A 19,249-nucleotide genomic window follows, 5' to 3' on the forward strand; every position below is an offset into this window, starting at 1 on the left:
CATCGCGACGGTCACCAGACGGATGCCCTTCTGACTCATCGTCATATGGCTAACGTCAAATCAAATCTTTAGCACTAACATGTAAGATTTCCTTGCTAATTTATTTCTAGATGCTCGAGTCTTAACAATATTGATGAAATATTCTGAAAATGTAAATGTGTGAAGAGATAGGTTATAGGTAGGACGAAAACCTCAAATATCCATGCTGTTCTTTGTATAGGTACACTTAAGACTTTAACCCTGTTATTCATAAAAAAACGTAAGCATACTATAAGCTAAAGTATGTTATATCTCGTTCTATGTTAAATATTGTACAGTGCAATACTTAGTCCTTTTGTATAATACTTACATAGTAGTCACATACTTCCTCTCATCTAATATTTATATATTGTTATACTTAAATACTAAATGTTAAATTAATTGGATTTTTCCAGTACAACTTAAACTACTCATTAAGCAACATAATTCTATGTAAACTCGATGTACCTATGCAGTTTTGTTGTCCTATCTACATTAATATCTATGCAAAACGATGTAAATTACCGCTCTTCTGCATTTTTATTATCATAGTAATTTACTGAAGGTACCTAGGTACTATTGTAGTCGATATTTGTTCATTAGGATTTCTAGTAAGCTCTGTGTCATACAGAAGGGTAGGTAGATGACAAGATCAGAAAATTAAAAAAAATATGAATTAACTAGATAAAATAGTAGGTACTTATTATTTAAGAAACAGATTTGACATCATTATGATAATTCCTAGACTGTAACAATGCTGCTGGATCATTAATAGGTACGAAGGCGTTTGGACGAGTCCAAAAATTTTATTTCATATTATTGAACCAGTAATTCACTGGCGTTTTTAATAATATAAGGATCTTCGAATAGTGATATTAAAATTTGTGATCTACCCACTTACTTAAAGTAAGTAGGTCTTAAAATAATAAATGTGTAGAAGAATAAAATCATTTGTGGGCAGATGATACATGTTTTCGCTGTATCTTTACACGTCAAAAATGAAGAAATCTTGTAGCTACATTGTTATTACGTACTTTAAAATTTTATTGCTTGTCTTTGACTATTAGCGAAAGTATTAAGTGCCAGATGGTAAAATGAGCAATATCCATCAATATCTCACTTTCCTCGAGATTGTTAAATAGGAAAATACAATAAATATAATACCAAAGAATAATGTGTCATGCGATTTCCACTAATAACAAACGTATTTACATCAAATACTTAAACGTTTATTCCAAACATACCGATGATTTCATTTCACATAACATACAGATAGTCCTTCAGGAAAATTTGCAGCTGTTAATGTGAATACATAAAATAGGTAGGTAGGTACTCATATATAATACACAAGTTTAAATTATCCCAGTACGATTATCGACGCTTATTGTAATCGTAACAGCGGTCCGCGACTAACAAATTATTTGGTTTAGAATTAGATTTGTAAACATTAAGAAGCAATAAAGTCGTCACTGTTATCTTTTCGGTTTAAATGTAGAACAATGTGTGATAGCACATTGCTTTCAATTAAGTAGGAATTGCATTAATAAATATTATGTTACTTTTTAAAATACTTTTGTTTATGCCGATGTTTACCGCACTGTATAGTTACCTGCTGCGTAGTTCATTGGTTTGTTATTTAATTTCTTATGTTCATAAAAACAACCAAAGGCTTATTTGCATATCCTTTTTCCTTGTTGAACCTTCTTTGTCTGATGAACCGACAGCCTAGCGTATAAATTCAAGTGCAAGTAGGTTAGGTAGGTATATTTTGTGAGGTTTATTCAAACAAGAAAGCAACTACATATATTTGAATATTATTGTTAGATACTAGTTCCATTTTGTCAATTTCTATTTGTCAATAAATAAGACTATATTAAAGGGCATTAGCGCTTTTTAATAACTCAACAGAATTGATAGGTCTCTGAAAGGCTAGCCCTGATTCTCCTGATTCGAAATTTATAATTGAGTTCTCCGGTCACAGTTTGATTGTAAAATTAATACTGGACCCGGTTTACTGGTTTGCATTATAAAATCAAAGGGCTTGCAAGTATGAACGTTTTAAAATTCCCTTCAGTTTGGGCCATTGCACTCCGAGACTCGTCTAACCGGCCCACTATCAGTCCTCCGTTCGATTCATCGTTCGCCCGTGGCCGACGCGCGCGGGTATCACCAATCGTAGCCACAAGCCATATTCGAACCCACTACCTACCATGGAAAATTTCTGTCTACGCCCATAACCCCGATAACGCGCGGAATGCAGGGAAATGCCTCAGCTATCCATTAACTTTGTTCTTGCATTATATTTAAAAGACTCGTGTCTTAGAGATTTATTGAATTTCGTTTAAATTCTAATGAGGTGTACATATTTAAATGTAACTGGGTTAATTGGTTGGGTATTCATTGAAAATTTTCAGCAAATTTGTAATTTGCGAAAGGATACAATATTTTAACCAATTAGGTACAAAGGGTAGGCAAGAAGGCATGTAATTCATTAGGTAAAGATACACAGAGATACATGAAAGGTTTGATAAGTGCTCTTTTTAATTTTATATCTTGGTACAAAATAAGGCACCTATACTACTTCAATAAATAGGTACATAGTGAGACAGACAACATTTAAAGACATAATTCTTGTTGGTGGAGTTATTTCCATCACTATATCCTCAGCCATCGTTTTGACATTCGTGTATGATATCAATCTTGCTCTCTTCATTATTTGGTCCTTATTTCATATGATATGATATAATATGATAAAAAGTAATAAAAAAAGTAGTAGATTTTATTGAATTTATTAAAGTAAACCTAATTGGCATGAGGACGGCGAAACTATTGTACGTCTTATAAGAATGGCTGCAGGCGCTCGTATTAGCCGGGAATCGTAAACGATAACTAGGTATTTAGAAAAAGGCGGTTCGATAACTAAGTAGGTTAAGTACCTAACGTACAATAAAAATGAGCATTGCATATCTATATTTGCCATGTTCTCCCGCAGGTAAGCAGAAAAATATTTGTATATTTCAGAGCCAGGTGCACGATAAAACGCTACAGATTACAGGAATAACCAGCCAAGGTTGAAACTACGATCCTAAAACTTTAGGATTAATATTTCAACGGTTGTATGGTTTCCGCATGTTACTCGCGTAGTTTAGGGTTACCAGATGGCCGTGAAACCGGGATTGTCTCGAAATTTTGATTTGCTGTTTCAGAATTCACAATTACCTTACTAGTTTTTTTCAAAAAGTTACGATACCACGATTACTACAACTGCTAAAGGTAAGCTAAACATACGTAGCGCTAATATAAACGAAGAAAGATGTAAAATAAGTAGTTTAATCCCGGATCTGATTAAACTCCTTTCGAGAATCTTCGTACTATTGCCGTTGCACTTTATAAGCAGCATGCTGCAAATAAAAAAGTAATAGTTTATTGCAATAAACTATTGTTACTATATTTTTTATTTGATGAACACTCTCAAATTTTTTTGTTGTTATTGCAATTTCGTTTGTGGCCTCAGAAATGTCCATAGTGTGGATCTGGCAAGTCTCGCAATAAATTGACTACCTATTTGTATACCAGAGAGTATATAATCACTTTGTTTATTGTTTACTTCTCAATGGCCCATTATGATAACTTCTTTTACATAATACATGTAAGAATATCCGGAATGTGTAAATTAAATTCAACAATAGAAATTAATATCTATAGTAGATGTGTAAAATTATGTGCACCCTATCGTATAAGGTATATTTATCAAGTGTGGTAAGTATACAATCTACTGACTTTGATTTTAGCGTCTCAAAATTGCAGCGATAACATTAAATAGCGCTGTAAATAATCGGATAATGGTTGCCATGCCACCTATTCGTTTTGTTGGTCTTGCTCCGTATTCTACTTGAACAAAATCTAAACTTTTCGCCAGAACAAATTATCACGCAATTTTTATCATCGCAAAAAACATCATCATTAATCGTGTCTAGGCTTTTGTTAATTACTCCGCAGACGATCGCTCCATTGATAAGGCATAAATGCAGAATAGTATTCAAGGTCCGGCGCCATCACGATATCCCGAGAGCCCGATGGTCGCGTTTTCCTCGTCTCCTGTGTAATTGCCAATTAGACACGGCTGTTGTTGCCAACTACTGAATTTTACAAAACATCGTAACCGAATCAGCCCACGACGCGACAACCCAACTCTTGGCGCTTATGCAATTGACCAGGTTCCAACACCATCTAGCTTGACCAGACCAGAATGTAGACCTTCTCGATTCATTCATTATTTCAACATGTTACTGCACATTTTATCAAATAAATTTTATTTCAATGTTGTTTATTTACCCTTGCGGTTAGTCGCATACAACGATGACGTTATTTAGTGTCTAGTATCCATGGCTTTTTTATTCTATATTTTTAAGTAGCTACGAAACACTACAAAAAGTGTGACCTATCAAAATATTTAATTACCTTACAGTATTTTTAATATTCTTATTAGAATCTAATAAGACAATGTTTACATTCAAACTTTTTTTCTTAGAAAATCTAACGTGGGGTACTCATTATTATATTCTATGAAATCTAAGAACATTTTTTTGCAAGTAATATCATATTTCTTAAAACCGAACAGTAAGCACGGTCCTAAATTAGCGCGTAACCATAGCGCTGTCGATTCCAAGAACAGCTGTTTATTTTAAAACCGCGATGCGGTAATATAATATTGGCGGACTATTAGTCCTGGGGATACTCACTTCGGAGGATATGTGGGGGGTTCGGGTGGTATCTTCACTTGGCACTGTCAATCACTGGTTCAAAACACGGCGCAGTCCGTTTCTAAATAGGCGATCGCGCTCGCGAGGTATTTTTAGAGCGGTAATGCGACACCGGGCGCGGGCGGCGGTCGTTCGATCGTGGACTTGCGGCGAGCGGCGGCGCGCGAGTGCTTCGCGCTCCGCGGCCGCCCCGGCCGCCGCCCCCGGACCTCCCCGCCCCCCTTCCCTCACCCACCCGCCGCCGCCGACCCCACACCGCCCCGGACCAGCACCGACAACCCTTTGTGCAGGCTGACATACTGCAAGCAGTTCAGTAATCCGAGGCGAAGGCGATATCGCCTGCATAACCATAACATATAGGTAATCTGATGGACTCGATATTTGTCGTCACTTGGTCGTGTCGAATAACAGTTCAAAATTTCAAGTTGTGGACAGCATTTAAAATGGCACAGGTAACAAGTTAAAATGTGCCAGTTGGCCACGATACGGCGTCAATATGACGTCTGTTGGGCATAGGTATAGGGCCCATCCATAGACTTTCACATAAACATAGCCCATTTGAGGATCTTCCTGACAACTATAGACTTGAAAATAACAACAGCATAAAATGGAATATAAAATATTATATTCATTCTCTCTCTGATATACAACAAAAATACTTCATACAATACACCACATGACATGATAAACTATAAAAAAATAACTTAGGTATCTTCGGCTACTCCTCCTCGACCTCGTCGTCTGTCGTGAATTCACTTTCATTGCCACCCTGCAACAAAAAAAATTACATACTTACAACTCCATTGATGCAATTATTAACTAAAAAGTAATTAACTTGTATCGGGTCTATATACAGTAGGATGTAAGAAAAACCTGATCAATAAATATAGACAACTGATAATCAGACAAACATAGTTTTTATTTATTATTTAGAAACGTCAGTTTCATGTTGATAGATGTTTGAGTCTTTTATAACAACCTGTATGAATTTTTGAGTGTAATGAAGTGTGCAAAATAATTTCAATAGCTTAATGATCATGCTTATAAAATAATGGTTAACAAAGGTCGTACTCGTATAAATTACTAGTACACTATTTTGGAAGTAACCCTGGCGGCAACCTCCTAGTTTATAGGCTAATCTAGTATTGGCGCAAGCCAGCACGACGCTGCTTTACATACGTTTCGCAAGGTTTATCGTCTGGACAGAAATCTACATTAACAAACAGTTCAGCAAACTGAATCAGAGACCACTTTTTAATCTGACTTCGACGGCTGATAAATAGATGTCGATTACGATCTGGCGGCAGCACTTCTTGCCAACTAATTGCACAAATTGAAACAACAAATCGATTTAATAAGATGCCCGCATAACATTCTGACTGACTGGACTCGCTAACGCACATCCCATTTCTCATCGAATGTGTTATTCACTGGTCTCAGATTTTATTCAAGTCGCCTAAAGGCATCTGACATGACTTTTACTGACTAGTGAACTGAACTGTTCACCAATGTGCAGGCTTCCTCATGATGTTTTTCTTCACCGGAAGCAAGTGGCTATGAAATGCTACTATACATGAGTTGGAGTACAAAACAACATACAGAGACTGGTATAAAAAAACTCATGTGTCACGTGTAGGATTCGAACCCGAGACCTTTCGATCACAGGCGGATGGTATTATCCACTGGGCCACCACCGCTTCCCGAAAGACTTACTGGTAAGTAAAACTTCGTTAATATTGTTTTTCCAATTCGTTTTACTTTATCAAAATAGACCTTGAAATTAATAAGACAGTATACTTACTGTCTTATTATTTAATTACGGAGTACCGTAATTAAATCTTTATGATATAAAATAAACGGTCAAGAATTGGGTAGGGTTCCGTACTCCGATTATATACTTCACATCACAATACATCAGCAAATATTTTAATTACCAATAGTGTTTTAAATTGGGTTAACAACGCCATAGGTTTAAAAAGAATAAGTCAATGTACTATTATAAAACCATTGAAGAATATTTCGTAGTAAACTCTAAGCGTTATGTTTGTTTACAAGTGTTAAAATAAGTGGAGACTTGGCAGAGGCTTCGTTACGGAACCTTGGTCTCAGAGATCGGACGTTGACCTACGATTTTCATAATCGATTAAGCATTCTAGAACGTCCTATAATTAGTAAATCAAATAATACAAAATGGCGTTTGGAAATCTATAAAGGATTAACTTTAGAAAATGTTTTATTTGTAGGGCTATAATTTTAAATGAATATTTATTGAAACACGGACAATATTAATGTTTTGCATATGAAAAACAATGTGTATATACTGTGTTTGGGAGGAAATGTTATATGTTAAATTAACTTTTTGCCTGCGACTTCCTCCGTGTAAATTTCATACAGAAACTTTTTTATGGGATAAATGTATGTGAATTTTCAAGAAAATTTGATGAGTATAGACAAAGCCTGAAGATAGTAACAAATAAACAAAGCTATTTTCACATTAGTGACGATTAGGAAATTAGGATGCTCATCATCATGTCATTTCATATTTTTTTTAAAATTGAAAAACAGAAAATTGACACGCGAAGTTATCAATCCTTAAAAGGTTGTGCTAATATGTTCCAAAAAACATCAAAAATTATATGACTCATTGACGATGAGCCGTCCTCAGAGCAGGAACCGACTCATTTAAACGCATATCAGTGAGAAAACAAACATTTGAAGAGTTCCCTCGTTGGGAGTCGATCCTGGTAACTTAATTCAATTGGATTTCTTTCTTTTTGGGTTTCGGTGGTAAGCGTGCTGGTCGAGGTTATCATATTAATGCATTATGTAGAAAGTGAAGCGACGGGACAAATGAAACTAAATAAAAGCTTGTGAAAAATTTTAAACGGGCTTCAAGGTACTTTTGAACTTGTAATACCCTCAATGTATTATACCAGGGGGACATCCAGCGATCTGTTTTTTAGGTACTTTTACACTTATTGCACCAAATCTCCACAACTATAATGCTGTCAAGATAAAGCTGTGGAAATGAATAAAAATAATTTTAATTTTTTTAACAAGAAAATCCTACAAGGGTTCATTCAGTTTTATGCTGGCTCCACTCTATCGTCGAACGCCGACGCGATTGCATGAACATTGCGTAGTTTGTATGAGTGTGTTTATTTACCGCATTGAAAAACCAGCAATGTATGCCGAATCCGTCAAAGATCGGCGAAGTTTTCCGCGATAGTGAGGAGCATTAAATTTTTGAGTGTGGCACCCTAAAAGTAGTGGCAACAATCAGACCTGATCGTTATTCTCCTCGTCAGAGTCGCTAAGGTCCCACTGCGGATGCTCGGCGGGTACGGCGGCCGCCTCCTTCACGTCCAGCTTCATGTCCTGCTGCTGGTCCATGCCGATGTACGAATCTACATATAAACATAATATAAACATTTAAAAAATACAAATATGTTCTTACAAAAACTACTAACTACTACTAATACTACTTCTAAAAAATAATACGTATAATGACACAGACGTAAATAAGAAAGCAACAGAGATGGTTTATGGCCGGACTTAAGAAAACTTTGTTTATGCCCGGGCATAAACCCATCTCTGGAAGGAAATAATATATATATACAAGGAATTTCGCATTTCTCCCTTATAGGGATGAAATTTTGAAACTTCCTTTCAAAATGCCAACTACGCTATAAAAAGAACCTCAAACCGTTTGTCATACATGTCATACATGCTTCTTAGCTAAATTAAGAACTTAATTGAGATGGTCCGTTATCTGTATCTCTAATAAAAAATAAAACAAAAGAAATTGGAAGGAAGAAGAAAACAACAGATCAGCTACCATTTCAAATTATTTCAATCTTTTTTAGGATAAATTTGTATTGTTTAAATATTTTATGGTATGTGCCAAGGCCATCATAGTAATAATTTCTAAAAAATATGCGAATTAAACAGGAAGCAATAACGATGCCGTAAAATGTTTATTGGCCATGAAATTTCAATCGATAGTATGAATTACAGCTATCGTATACGGACAGAAATAGGAGTAGAATAAACCAGTCGGTCAAGAGTGATATAGCATAGGATGCTAGCTACCACACTACTACTAGACGTTTGAAGACTTTACTACTAGACGTTTGAAGATAGGAGTTTAATTTATACTAAACAACTTCGAGTCACACTTGACCTATTTCTATTTTATCGATATATATATCGACATTTCTTTTTAGACATTTCTGTACAATCCCAAGACGACTCTCGCACGAAATAGTTCAAACAACATGCCACTAATTATATGTACTCACTTATCCAAAACGATTGGGAGATAAGTGAGTACCGATATGATATATTCATACAAAAAAATGTTATAGTAACTTTAAAAACTAGGTTTAAAACAAAAAATGTTCATCGATTATAAATACATAGATATATATTTATAGATATCCATAGATGTGCGATTATGTTAAATTACCCTGTATAGACCATTGTGAAGTGAGACTGTTGGCGTACCTATTTGCAATTGTATCTAAAAATTTACTGTATTATTTTATTCATAGCGATATCTGCGAATAGAAGAAGCGAAGGATTCAACAAGGCAGTATTTATTTATCCACTGCACAATTTTTAGCTCTAATTCCTGGTGTATGTGTATAGTTGACTCACCAGACCGTAGACAGCAGGCCAGGGTGAAAAGCCCCGGCCAGCGCGGCGCCGTGAAGCGCAGCTGCAGCTCGTGGGTGTCCACCAGCGCCGTGCAGTGCGCAGGCGCCGTCAGCAGCGTGTGCGACTTGCGGTCGCAAATATAGCACCACCAGAACTCTTGCTTCTCCTACAAATTCATCAAGCTGTACAACTGGCGATGAAAAAAATGCCTTATGTATTTAAAAATTAGCGAAAGAATCTGTCAAAAATGCGCTATAATGTCACTAAAATTTCAGCTTTGGTAAAATTCCCCTACATTTTACCAGAGCTGAAATTTTACACACAATTAGTTGGACTGTATGTTAGCCTCTCTTCTCTTATCGAGTTCCTAAACACTAGCATTATATTTCATGCAAGCCATCTAAAGGCATCTGACATGACTTACAACTACAATAATCCCAACTTACCGACTTTAAATGACAAGCAGTCGTTACGCTAGTTAGTGAGCCAACAAACTGCCTACCGCAGTATGCAAGTTTTCTCACGATATAGGTTAGTTCCAGACTTATAAAATGTCCAGAAATTTGGGGATTTATATAAACAAAATAACTTGGTTTATTACATCAGCACATATATGTATAATTAAAATAATACATTTTCATAACGAGTACAGTTTTGAAGTAAACATCGTTTCCAAAGGAATTCAAATACATTATCTCAAAGCTATTAACCTTGGAGGTGACGTTAGATGTATGATACTGACATTCAAAATTACATACACCATGTAACACGTTGTTTGTAAGAATAGAAGTAATAGCTGCTAATTGACACAACCGATGTGACTCACACTGGAGCCTGAGCCTCTAGAACAATTGCCAAATCGAAATAGAAACATTTTCAAGTTACATTACAGTTATAGGTACAGGTTTTCTGTTCTTATTAAGTAAATATTGCACCGGCTGTCATATTCACTAAATCAAACACCAAACACCTTACTTGAATTTCGTCAGGCGGCAATTATAAATGAGATTTGGGCGCTGGTGAATTACAAATTAGATTGGTCACCTCGTTCGTTGAAATTACGCTGATGCTACCGAATACCTCTTATAAGTGTCAATGCCAATGCTAATGAAAATAAAATTATCAATTGGGCCAAAATATCACATGAATACTTATTCAGGGACGTTTGACGTCGTCGCTCGTCGAATGTGACTGTGACGTCACTAATGACGACAGTGACGCTATTAGATAACGAACGAAATGGACACCGTCACAGATGAGCTCATAACTCTTATAAAAACTTTATACATATTTTTTCTACGTAGCGTGGGTTCGATAATCACGTATTGACGAAATTTTATGCGACATTCAACTTCTTATACTATTTTTGTAACAATATCTAATGAAGGCCACTATTATTTACGTCAGATGCAATCTGTTTCGTGCTTGTCAAATTTATAAATTGCACTTTTCCAGACGCCTTAACGCTCTGTATTCATGAAGAAATTCATGTAATAAAATTCCTAAAATAATATTGACAGTCTGACGAAATTCAGTAGCTAAAAAAGATGTTTATCTTCAAAGTATTCATTTACTTAGAGATATGTAATGTATTTGCCGTAGCTCCAAAATAAATATTAACAAAGAAACTGAATATATTTGGAAATCCGGTCATGTATAACACAAAAGCTTTTTTTTATATTTATCAAAAGCTGTAAAGAGATAAGGTTTAATAATATAATTTTTTACCTCAATCATTAATGTTAAACTTATTTCAATAAACATCGTATTTCTCATTTTTATTCAAAGATGTGCGGTCAATAAGTGGCTATAAATTGAATGCAGGAAAAACTTATTGCAGCCTGCTTCATGAATAGAGACCTCATAATTATCTAATTCAATGGAAATTCAATTGAAACTGCTTCTGCATAGAGTAGTATATTATTATGTATAGGAATTATCTAATTGAATTAGATTTATATTTTTCTTGGTGTTGACAGTAAGCCTGTAGCGCACTGTTAACTAAATTGACATGAGCGGTGAATGCGCGCGTGGCGAGTTTTGCCACTTAGAACCAAATGCTATCAAACATATGAGGGAAGTTTGGGCAGAGAACGGCATGGCAGCCCGAGTTAGAGCTCCGCTGCAGCCTCTTCTGGTACTTATTTATTTGATCGTCGTCGTTCCCCTGACCTGCATTAGAAAAATGCTGCGAGAAATACGTGTGCAAACTGTGTAACATTTCAATCGACCTTCGAGCCGCACCCTCTTATGGAAATTGTAACTTGTCTCTGAACATATCCGTACCGTCATCAGCTAATTTATCACCTAGGCTTATAAAATCGACAAACCTGCGGGAAATACGGGCAGTGCACGGGATGAGAACTCTTCGAGCGACCTTCGAGCCGCTCCCTCTTCTGAAGCCTCTTCTGGAACTTGTCCCACTGGTCGTCGTCGTCGTCCTCGCCTGCGGTGGACTTGTCCCGCGACTCGTCCTCCGACCCCGAGCTCCGCGACCCAGACTCGTCTGAACTACCGTCGTCGGATTCCTCGCCTAGGGAATTTGTATTTTTTAATTGACTAGGTTCTTTAATTATTAATATAAGACAGACAGACATCATATATACATAGGTATACAGCTTTGAAATATTTTATTTTGCACTAAACGGTACATTATAATTCTTTATTGCACCAAAGAAAAGTACAGAAAAATCAAATACAATAAATAAAAGGCAAACGGCGAACTAAAACTAACCTAAAGTCCACCTTAGGATGGCAGAAATGGACAGAGCCGTTGAACTTACTAATCAAATAAAAACTCAATTTTTCCAATAGAACCGACGGAATACAATGCAATGAAAGGACGCGTATAACGATTTATAAAATACCATCAAACTAATTGAATATTTTTTTATAGTTACATATACCTTATTTAAGTTTCAACGTAATGAAGTTATTGTACTCGCCGATAAAAACTCTCGCGTTAGCTACGGAATTTGTGATTACATAATTTATATTCTTGCCTCTGAACAATTCCGGATAAGTTCATACGATATTTAATAGCAATACGTGGTATGGTCAACGTTTATATCGTCGCTTATAATGCTTATATAGTTATACTGAGTTACTGTCTGTAAGATAATGAAAAAGTGTATTTTACAAAAAAAAAGTGTGGAAGGTTCATCGACATTTTACTTGAATATTTAGTATTATATTTGTGAAATGAACTCTAGCAACACAATTTACATAAATTATAAAACAATTCAGCCGTAAATGTACATGATGTACAAGCCCTACAAATGGCCATGTACATTCCAAAAGTGAACAAAAAATTAAAATTCTTGCAAAGATGACTCATAATCTTGTTATGTGCGCCCATGTTATTGATTTATATTTGATAGCAAAAAATTAGACCCCTCGGCTACAAGGGCAAAAAATTACACAGGAATGCAAACATCTAATTTAAAAGGAAATCTGAGTCATTTTAGGAATTTCAATGTGTGTTTGGATGCGGCGCAATATCTCGCGATTAACAAACAATGAGACTTTGTACATACTTTGATATTCATCTCAAGATGGTTATCCTAACCTAGCTAACTTTAAATACTATTTACAAACTTCAGTTTATGTTGATAATACCTTTTCAACAAACTATGAATGTAGGTTTTAATCAACTCGAAATCAGCACACCATAAGAAAAACATAAAAATCTCTAAAAAATCTCGATGCCGATAAGTTTTCACTATAAAATATAATTTATGTTATAATGCATCCAATCAGATTGACTCACATATATGAATACTATATTTTTCTGCTTTATCATTCTACAACGCCCAGTAACAGGTAGCATAAATTAGCACAAAATATAGAAGACACATAAAGGAGTCTTAACGCGAACCATCATCTCGAACCTTACCTTACATGACGACCCTATCATAATTTGATTTCTTTTTACCGTCCCCAAATTATATGGCTGATTATGATGATAAGTATATAAACTTATTTTGCGTAAAATTAAAATTATGCAGGTTACGGCAATAGTTACCTTCATCATCCTTCTTCTTTGGCTCCTTAGTTCTTTTATTTTCCTTATTGTCGCTGACGGGCGGCGGCGGGGTGGCGGGGGGCGCTGGTTTGGGTTGCTGCTTCACCGGCGCCGGCTTTTTACTTTTCTTCGAAGCCGGCTTTTTGCTCTGTTTCATCCACACGGGTCTCTTAAACACCTCCTTCTTGTCGTTGTCATTCTTCTCCCCGTTCTCGCCGGCGCCTTCTTCGTTTTCTCTGCGATATAGGATATTGTGAAGAATTTTTCTTTGTACAATTTGATAAATGTATGCATATAAATGTATGATAATGTAGGCATATTCGATTTTTTGAAATTGTAATGTTTGTTTTTTTTTAATGGTACTGAAAACTATGTGTGTTCTTACTTGATTTGTTTTTCTTTGATTGTAGTATCGCCAAACAGCTCCTTCATATTGGTTCTTCTCAGGAACACCGTAACAGTGACGATTGCGCCCGCTGTCACTACTGTTGAGTTTTCGTCGTCAATAACTGGGAACAATATACACTTTTATATTACATTTTCAAACTTTATATGACACTTTATTCTATCAAGAAATCTACGTAGGACTGAAACAGATAAATCTAACAGACTTTTATGGATTTCAAGCTTATATACTCTTAAAATATATACATATACTAATATTATAAATGCGAAAGTCTATCTGTTACGATTCCTAAAATTTGGAATAGTTAATAACCAAAAAATTCTTTCACTATTAAAAAAGGTACTAAAAGGCTATATTTTATCACAAATTTCTCGCGGGAGCGAAGACCCGGGCAACATCTAGTAAATAATAAAATTACAAAAATACAGAACAAATACATGCAAAAAGCAGTATTATCACACTTCCACATAGAGTAACAAAAGAACCTAAAGTAAAGTACATACCTTCGGTATTGACTTGGAAATGAATGTAAGGCATATTCCCTAAAACTTTCATCACGTCTTCATATTGTTTATCGTTTAGGAACCTCAATACTTGTCTCCTCTCCTCGCCAGGTAACTGTGCTAGTTGTAATAAGGATTTTATGTGTTTCTTGCGATTTGTGAAGTATTTGAGATGATCTTCAGTGATGTAGGGGAGTTGTAGTAGAGGTGATTTGTACTCCCACAGCCCTTGGACTATCATTGGCGATAGTTTCATACAGTTTTCAATGGTTTCGATAGTAGGCAGACGAGGTACTGTAACAAAAATAGGGAAATTAAAATAGATGTGAAAAATATGTACCTAATTAAAAATACTATTGCCATAAATCCAACGAGCCATCTTAATGAATTGACCAATTGGGCCAACAATTTGATTCTAATTAATGAAAATTTGATTTGCTTCTTAAGAGCGTACGCGCGGCACAGTTAATAAATTGTTTCTTAAAACTTAAAACCCACTTGAATAAAAATGTAGTTGTATAATAAATACATCTCCTAATTGCGGCTATAATTGCAGATGACGTTTATATATTTTTTTATAATTTATTTTAATGATGTCTCAGTCCCAGCATACAGCATAGTGTGTGTATGTTTATTTAGACAATGCACCTGCTGCATATTTCAATTCATACGTATTTTTATTGTATTTGTGTTGAGTGAGACACTTATATATTAACCCTTTCACCGCCAGAGTCGGATTAATCCGACTAATGTTATCGTGTCCATTTCGCCTAGGTCGTATATATCCGACAAAATAGCTGTGTTTGTTTTTAGTGGCTTTTCCGACTCGTCATGTTTTATATTGTCTTAAACTTGTTAATATATGAAGATATATTACATAAAGCAATCATTTGTAATGTCGTACACTTTTGGCTCGTATTAAAAAGCCATAAAATTAAGTAGGAAGTTAGGTGAAATAACTGATAATATTCTCTTGTAATTGCATAGGTGCCAAACGCCCGCGTCGGAAAAATCCGACACTAGTGTCGGAACATTCTTCAAAGAGTAACATGTAAAAAATATGTACATCAAAGCAGTTCTCTTAATATTGACTTATTCAAAGAACAACAAATAAATTAATTACTAATAAATATTTCTTTACAATACATAGTTAATTCTACATAGTTTTATTAAATTATTTTGAAAATAAGCAAATAAGTTGTCAAATGTCGACAATTTTTATATTGAGAATTAATAAATCATTAACAATATTCAATGGCTTTGCATTCAATTCTTTCTACTACCAAAAGTAAAAAAAAATTGGCCCTGGGTTTAAGCACAGATTGTTAATTAAAATCGCGCTGCAACAAATTTCGATATTATTTATCGATATTTAAATAGGTAAATTACATACAACACTCTTTGTAGTAGGTATTTTTTTCTGTTGTACTGAGCTGGGCGCTGGGGGCACGACAGGTGATAAAATGCCAAGCGGTTAATAAGTTAATAGTATTATACATGTCGTGAAAACAGACACAAATACCATTTCAATGTCAGCTCCAAAAAAATTAAAGACCATATATTATTAAACAGCGGAAATTAGAAAATTATTGAACAGCGGAATTATGGGAGCCATCTATATCTATACTATTATTATAAAGAGGTACATAAGCATTTGTGAGTTTGTATGTTTGAGGCGGGTAATCTCCGAAACTACCAAACAGATTTCAATAATTCTTTCACCGTCAGAAATGTACATTATCCAAAATTGCTATAGGCTATATATTTTTTTCAAAATTCCCACGCGAACAAAGTCGCGGTTATAAAATAAAGTTGCTTCCTACATAATATAAATGAAAACAAGACTAACTTCTCCTGGCATAAGCGAGTGCAATGAGCTGGTTGACGCAGTTGACCATCTCGACGATGAGGTCGGGGCAGCGGGACACCACGTAGCGGCGGTCGGGCTCCAGCGTGCGCTCGGGCAGCCGCAGCCGCGACAAGTGCGCGTGCAGCAGCGCGCGCGCCTTGATGCTGTACGGCCGGCACAGCGGCTGCTCCTTGTTCTTCTCGCCCAGGTTCGGCAGCTCGCGCAACAGCTGACATCCGATATAAACAAATTGTTTATTACGAGAAACCCTTTGTTACGGGATACTGGCGGCCTGTTTCACCGCTTTCTGATAAAATATATTGTAATCTGACAAATAAATCTGTCTGATGCAATTGGCCAGTTAGTATGCAGCAATTGTGAATTACAATTTTAACGCTATCTCTTCAATATGTTATATATAGACTACTAGTTGCGCCCTGGGGCTTCGCTCCCGTGGGAATTTCAGGACAAAAAGTACCCTATGTCCTTCTCCATACTTCAAACTATATGTAAGCAAAAATTCAAGATTGGTGGAGTAGGTAAAGTGTGAAGAGGTAACAAACTAACAAACTTACTTTCACACTAATAATACTAGTTAGGATTCAGATTCACATACTTTTATCTGCAAGAGATGATACAGGCCCTAACCACACATTAACCATATTCTATGATATATACAAAAAACCAAAACCCAAGTCAATCTGAAAAAGATACTTTTTCATCTTGATCTGTCCTATGATTAAACCCTGTGTAGCAGTCCAGCTAGCATTAAGAACATTAAGCCATTCATCATTCACATTACTTCAATCAAAAACTGATCAAGTGGAGCCACGCGTAAATTAGGGTTCCTGCACAGGCATGTACTGATGTACTTGTATATACTACTATAAGGGCTTCTTTACTTTGGAACCATAAAACAAGAAGAGCCTATCGCCATGTATGAAATTATTTAGATGTTCTTCAAAAGTATTAATTATTAAATAGTATATAAATAATTTTTGTGATACTATGTTGTTTTTATATTGCAAAATATTTTTTCAATAACATTTGACCTTACTTTTTCAACTCATGAATATACCTATGTTGCTATAACAGGTGTTACATACCGAAGGTACTTCTTCATTGTCTGTGACCCTCTCAACAATTTCAGAGTTATGTCTTTTGTCGAATTCGCAAGAAGCTGCAAGTATCATAAGCGCCCTCTTTAGCGGCATTGAAGGAGTTTTGTGACAAAAGTAAAAGTACATTTGTGTTGTGTCCAGAAGTACTTGCTCTCCAGAAAAGCGTATTGATCTATACCACCATGTTCCCACCTGAAAATATTAACATATTTATAATGTATATTAAATTAAATGCTTATAAATACACTAGCGGCCCCGTCCTGGCTTCACTCGGATAAAAACAATAAATTATACACCTAAGCCTTCCTCAGGAATCACACTACCTATTGGTGAAAACCACATTAAAATCCATGCAGACGTTTTTGTGTTTATCGTGAACAGACAAACTGACAGACAGACAGATGTGGCAGAAGACTTTGTTTTATAATATGTAAGGAAGTTGGCCAAATTTAATGGTAATAATGTAACAATATAGTTATTTCACTGGACACAATGTCTAGGATTATCTACTGACTGGTAGCTGGCCACCAATAACAAGTGTTTATTGTGTCTCAAATGTTCACGACTCAAGAAACTATACAATATCAGAATAGACTAAAACAATATTACTACTTACAGCTGTGGGTAGTGCAACCATAAAAACTAAAGCATAAAGACCCAGCACCCAAACACTGTTCTCTTTTTCTACAATCCAGCTTGGTAGGGCAATACCAAAGCTCATAGCTCCTGGGCCATCAGGATTGCCATATTTCTCCCAGTTCCTCCTCGCTTCTTCATCAGTGAGAGCCTAATAAAAAAAATTCAATTAAAACCTTGAAGTTTTCAGTCCCAAGAAAATAACAGTGTTTCTTCTGATTTTGTCTTTTTGCGTCTTTGTGTTTTCATAAATAATGTTTTCTATATCTATGGTTTTACTATTACTTGTGTTAATGTATCATTGGTCACACATTAAATCAAGCCTGTTCTATCTCTGATTGATTGGATATAGCTACAAATATACTCCACCTGATAAGCCTTGGTCAATTTCATGAAAGCTTTCTCATCACCAGTTTCCTTGTCAGGGTGAAGAATCAAAGATTGCTTCCTGTAAGATTTCTTTATCTCGGCCTGAGAAGCACCAGGAGGAAGCCCCAGAATGTCATAAGGATCAAAGTTGGACATCTCATAATCAAACTGTGACACTTTGTACGCAAGGAATCCAAGGAGCACCCATCCTGACACAATTGCTACTTTAATGAAAAAGTTCTTTACACCCTTATAAGGTTGAGATTGTTCTATGATTAACTGTTTCTTGACACAATTTGGACATTGACATAGTTCTGCTTTCTTTGCAGGATCTGAAACAAATCATATCTCTACAATAGTAACAATTTATCATGTTCTATGATTATTATAAGCTAAATTTAATTCCGAAGTTGACATGGAAGACTAACTTATCATGCTGCATCAGCAAGTAGTAGGTTGTAACGGTATAATAACGAAAACTAAAATTGACACAAATAAAAATAAAGGCAGGTTGACAAAAATTACACAATTGGTACTGTTGTATTAATAAGATTTACGTATGTATAGAAAAAAACAAGAATATTTCTTACCTTCTTTCCTTTTCCGCGGCCAATAGTAAAATGTTGCTGGCACTAATATTAAAGCCAGGAATGAGAGGACAAAATAAAAAAACGTAGATCCGCTCTCATCATATTCAAATTTTTGGCCACCCATCCTTTAAATTAATACATTTAATAATTTTATAAATTCATTACAATCAATCCAAATCCACATGAGTGTGTAAATGAGAAGACGTGTCATTCATTGATGTATGCTGTCATACCAATTTATTCGTTCGGAAATTAAATGAATGGTAAATATCCCATGGTATACTTAAAAAAAACAAGTATTTATATATATA

General features: G+C 35.5%; 2 protein-coding genes across 13 annotated transcripts in view; both read right to left on the minus strand.

Annotated features, from left to right (window-relative positions):
- Positions 1 to 4,972, minus strand: part of Zasp52 (Z band alternatively spliced PDZ-motif protein 52) — a 33,543-nt gene extending 28,571 nt beyond the window's left edge. For 3 of the 12 annotated variants that reach the window (XM_053746576.2, XM_053746575.2, XM_053746570.2), the window contains exon 1: positions 4,761 to 4,968. The gene's annotated coding sequence lies outside the window, so the exon portion shown is untranslated. Of the gene's footprint in view, positions 1 to 4,760 lie in introns of all 12 variants that reach the window. The other 9 variants (XM_053746568.2, XM_053746571.2, XM_053746574.2 and 6 more) reach the window with 6 other exon arrangements.
- A 417-nt stretch (positions 4,973 to 5,389) lies between these two features.
- Sec63 (Secretory 63) lies at positions 5,390 to 19,148 on the minus strand. Its single transcript, XM_053746496.2, has 12 exons — positions 18,939 to 19,148; positions 18,349 to 18,680; positions 17,960 to 18,130; positions 17,329 to 17,535; positions 16,223 to 16,451; positions 14,374 to 14,667; positions 13,850 to 13,973; positions 13,465 to 13,700; positions 11,771 to 11,973; positions 9,441 to 9,606; positions 8,067 to 8,188; positions 5,390 to 5,550 (listed from the first exon to the last, which is right to left on the minus strand). Exons 1-12 carry the CDS (start codon positions 19,060 to 19,062, stop codon positions 5,500 to 5,502), a joined length of 2,259 nt encoding a protein of 752 aa, XP_053602471.1. The 5' UTR covers positions 19,063 to 19,148; the 3' UTR covers positions 5,390 to 5,499.
- Between the last annotated feature and the right edge of the window lie 101 nt (positions 19,149 to 19,249).

This window comes from Plodia interpunctella, chromosome 6 (genome assembly GCF_027563975.2).
Source record: "Plodia interpunctella isolate USDA-ARS_2022_Savannah chromosome 6, ilPloInte3.2, whole genome shotgun sequence".
Lineage (NCBI taxonomy): Eukaryota > Metazoa > Arthropoda > Insecta > Lepidoptera > Pyralidae > Plodia > Plodia interpunctella.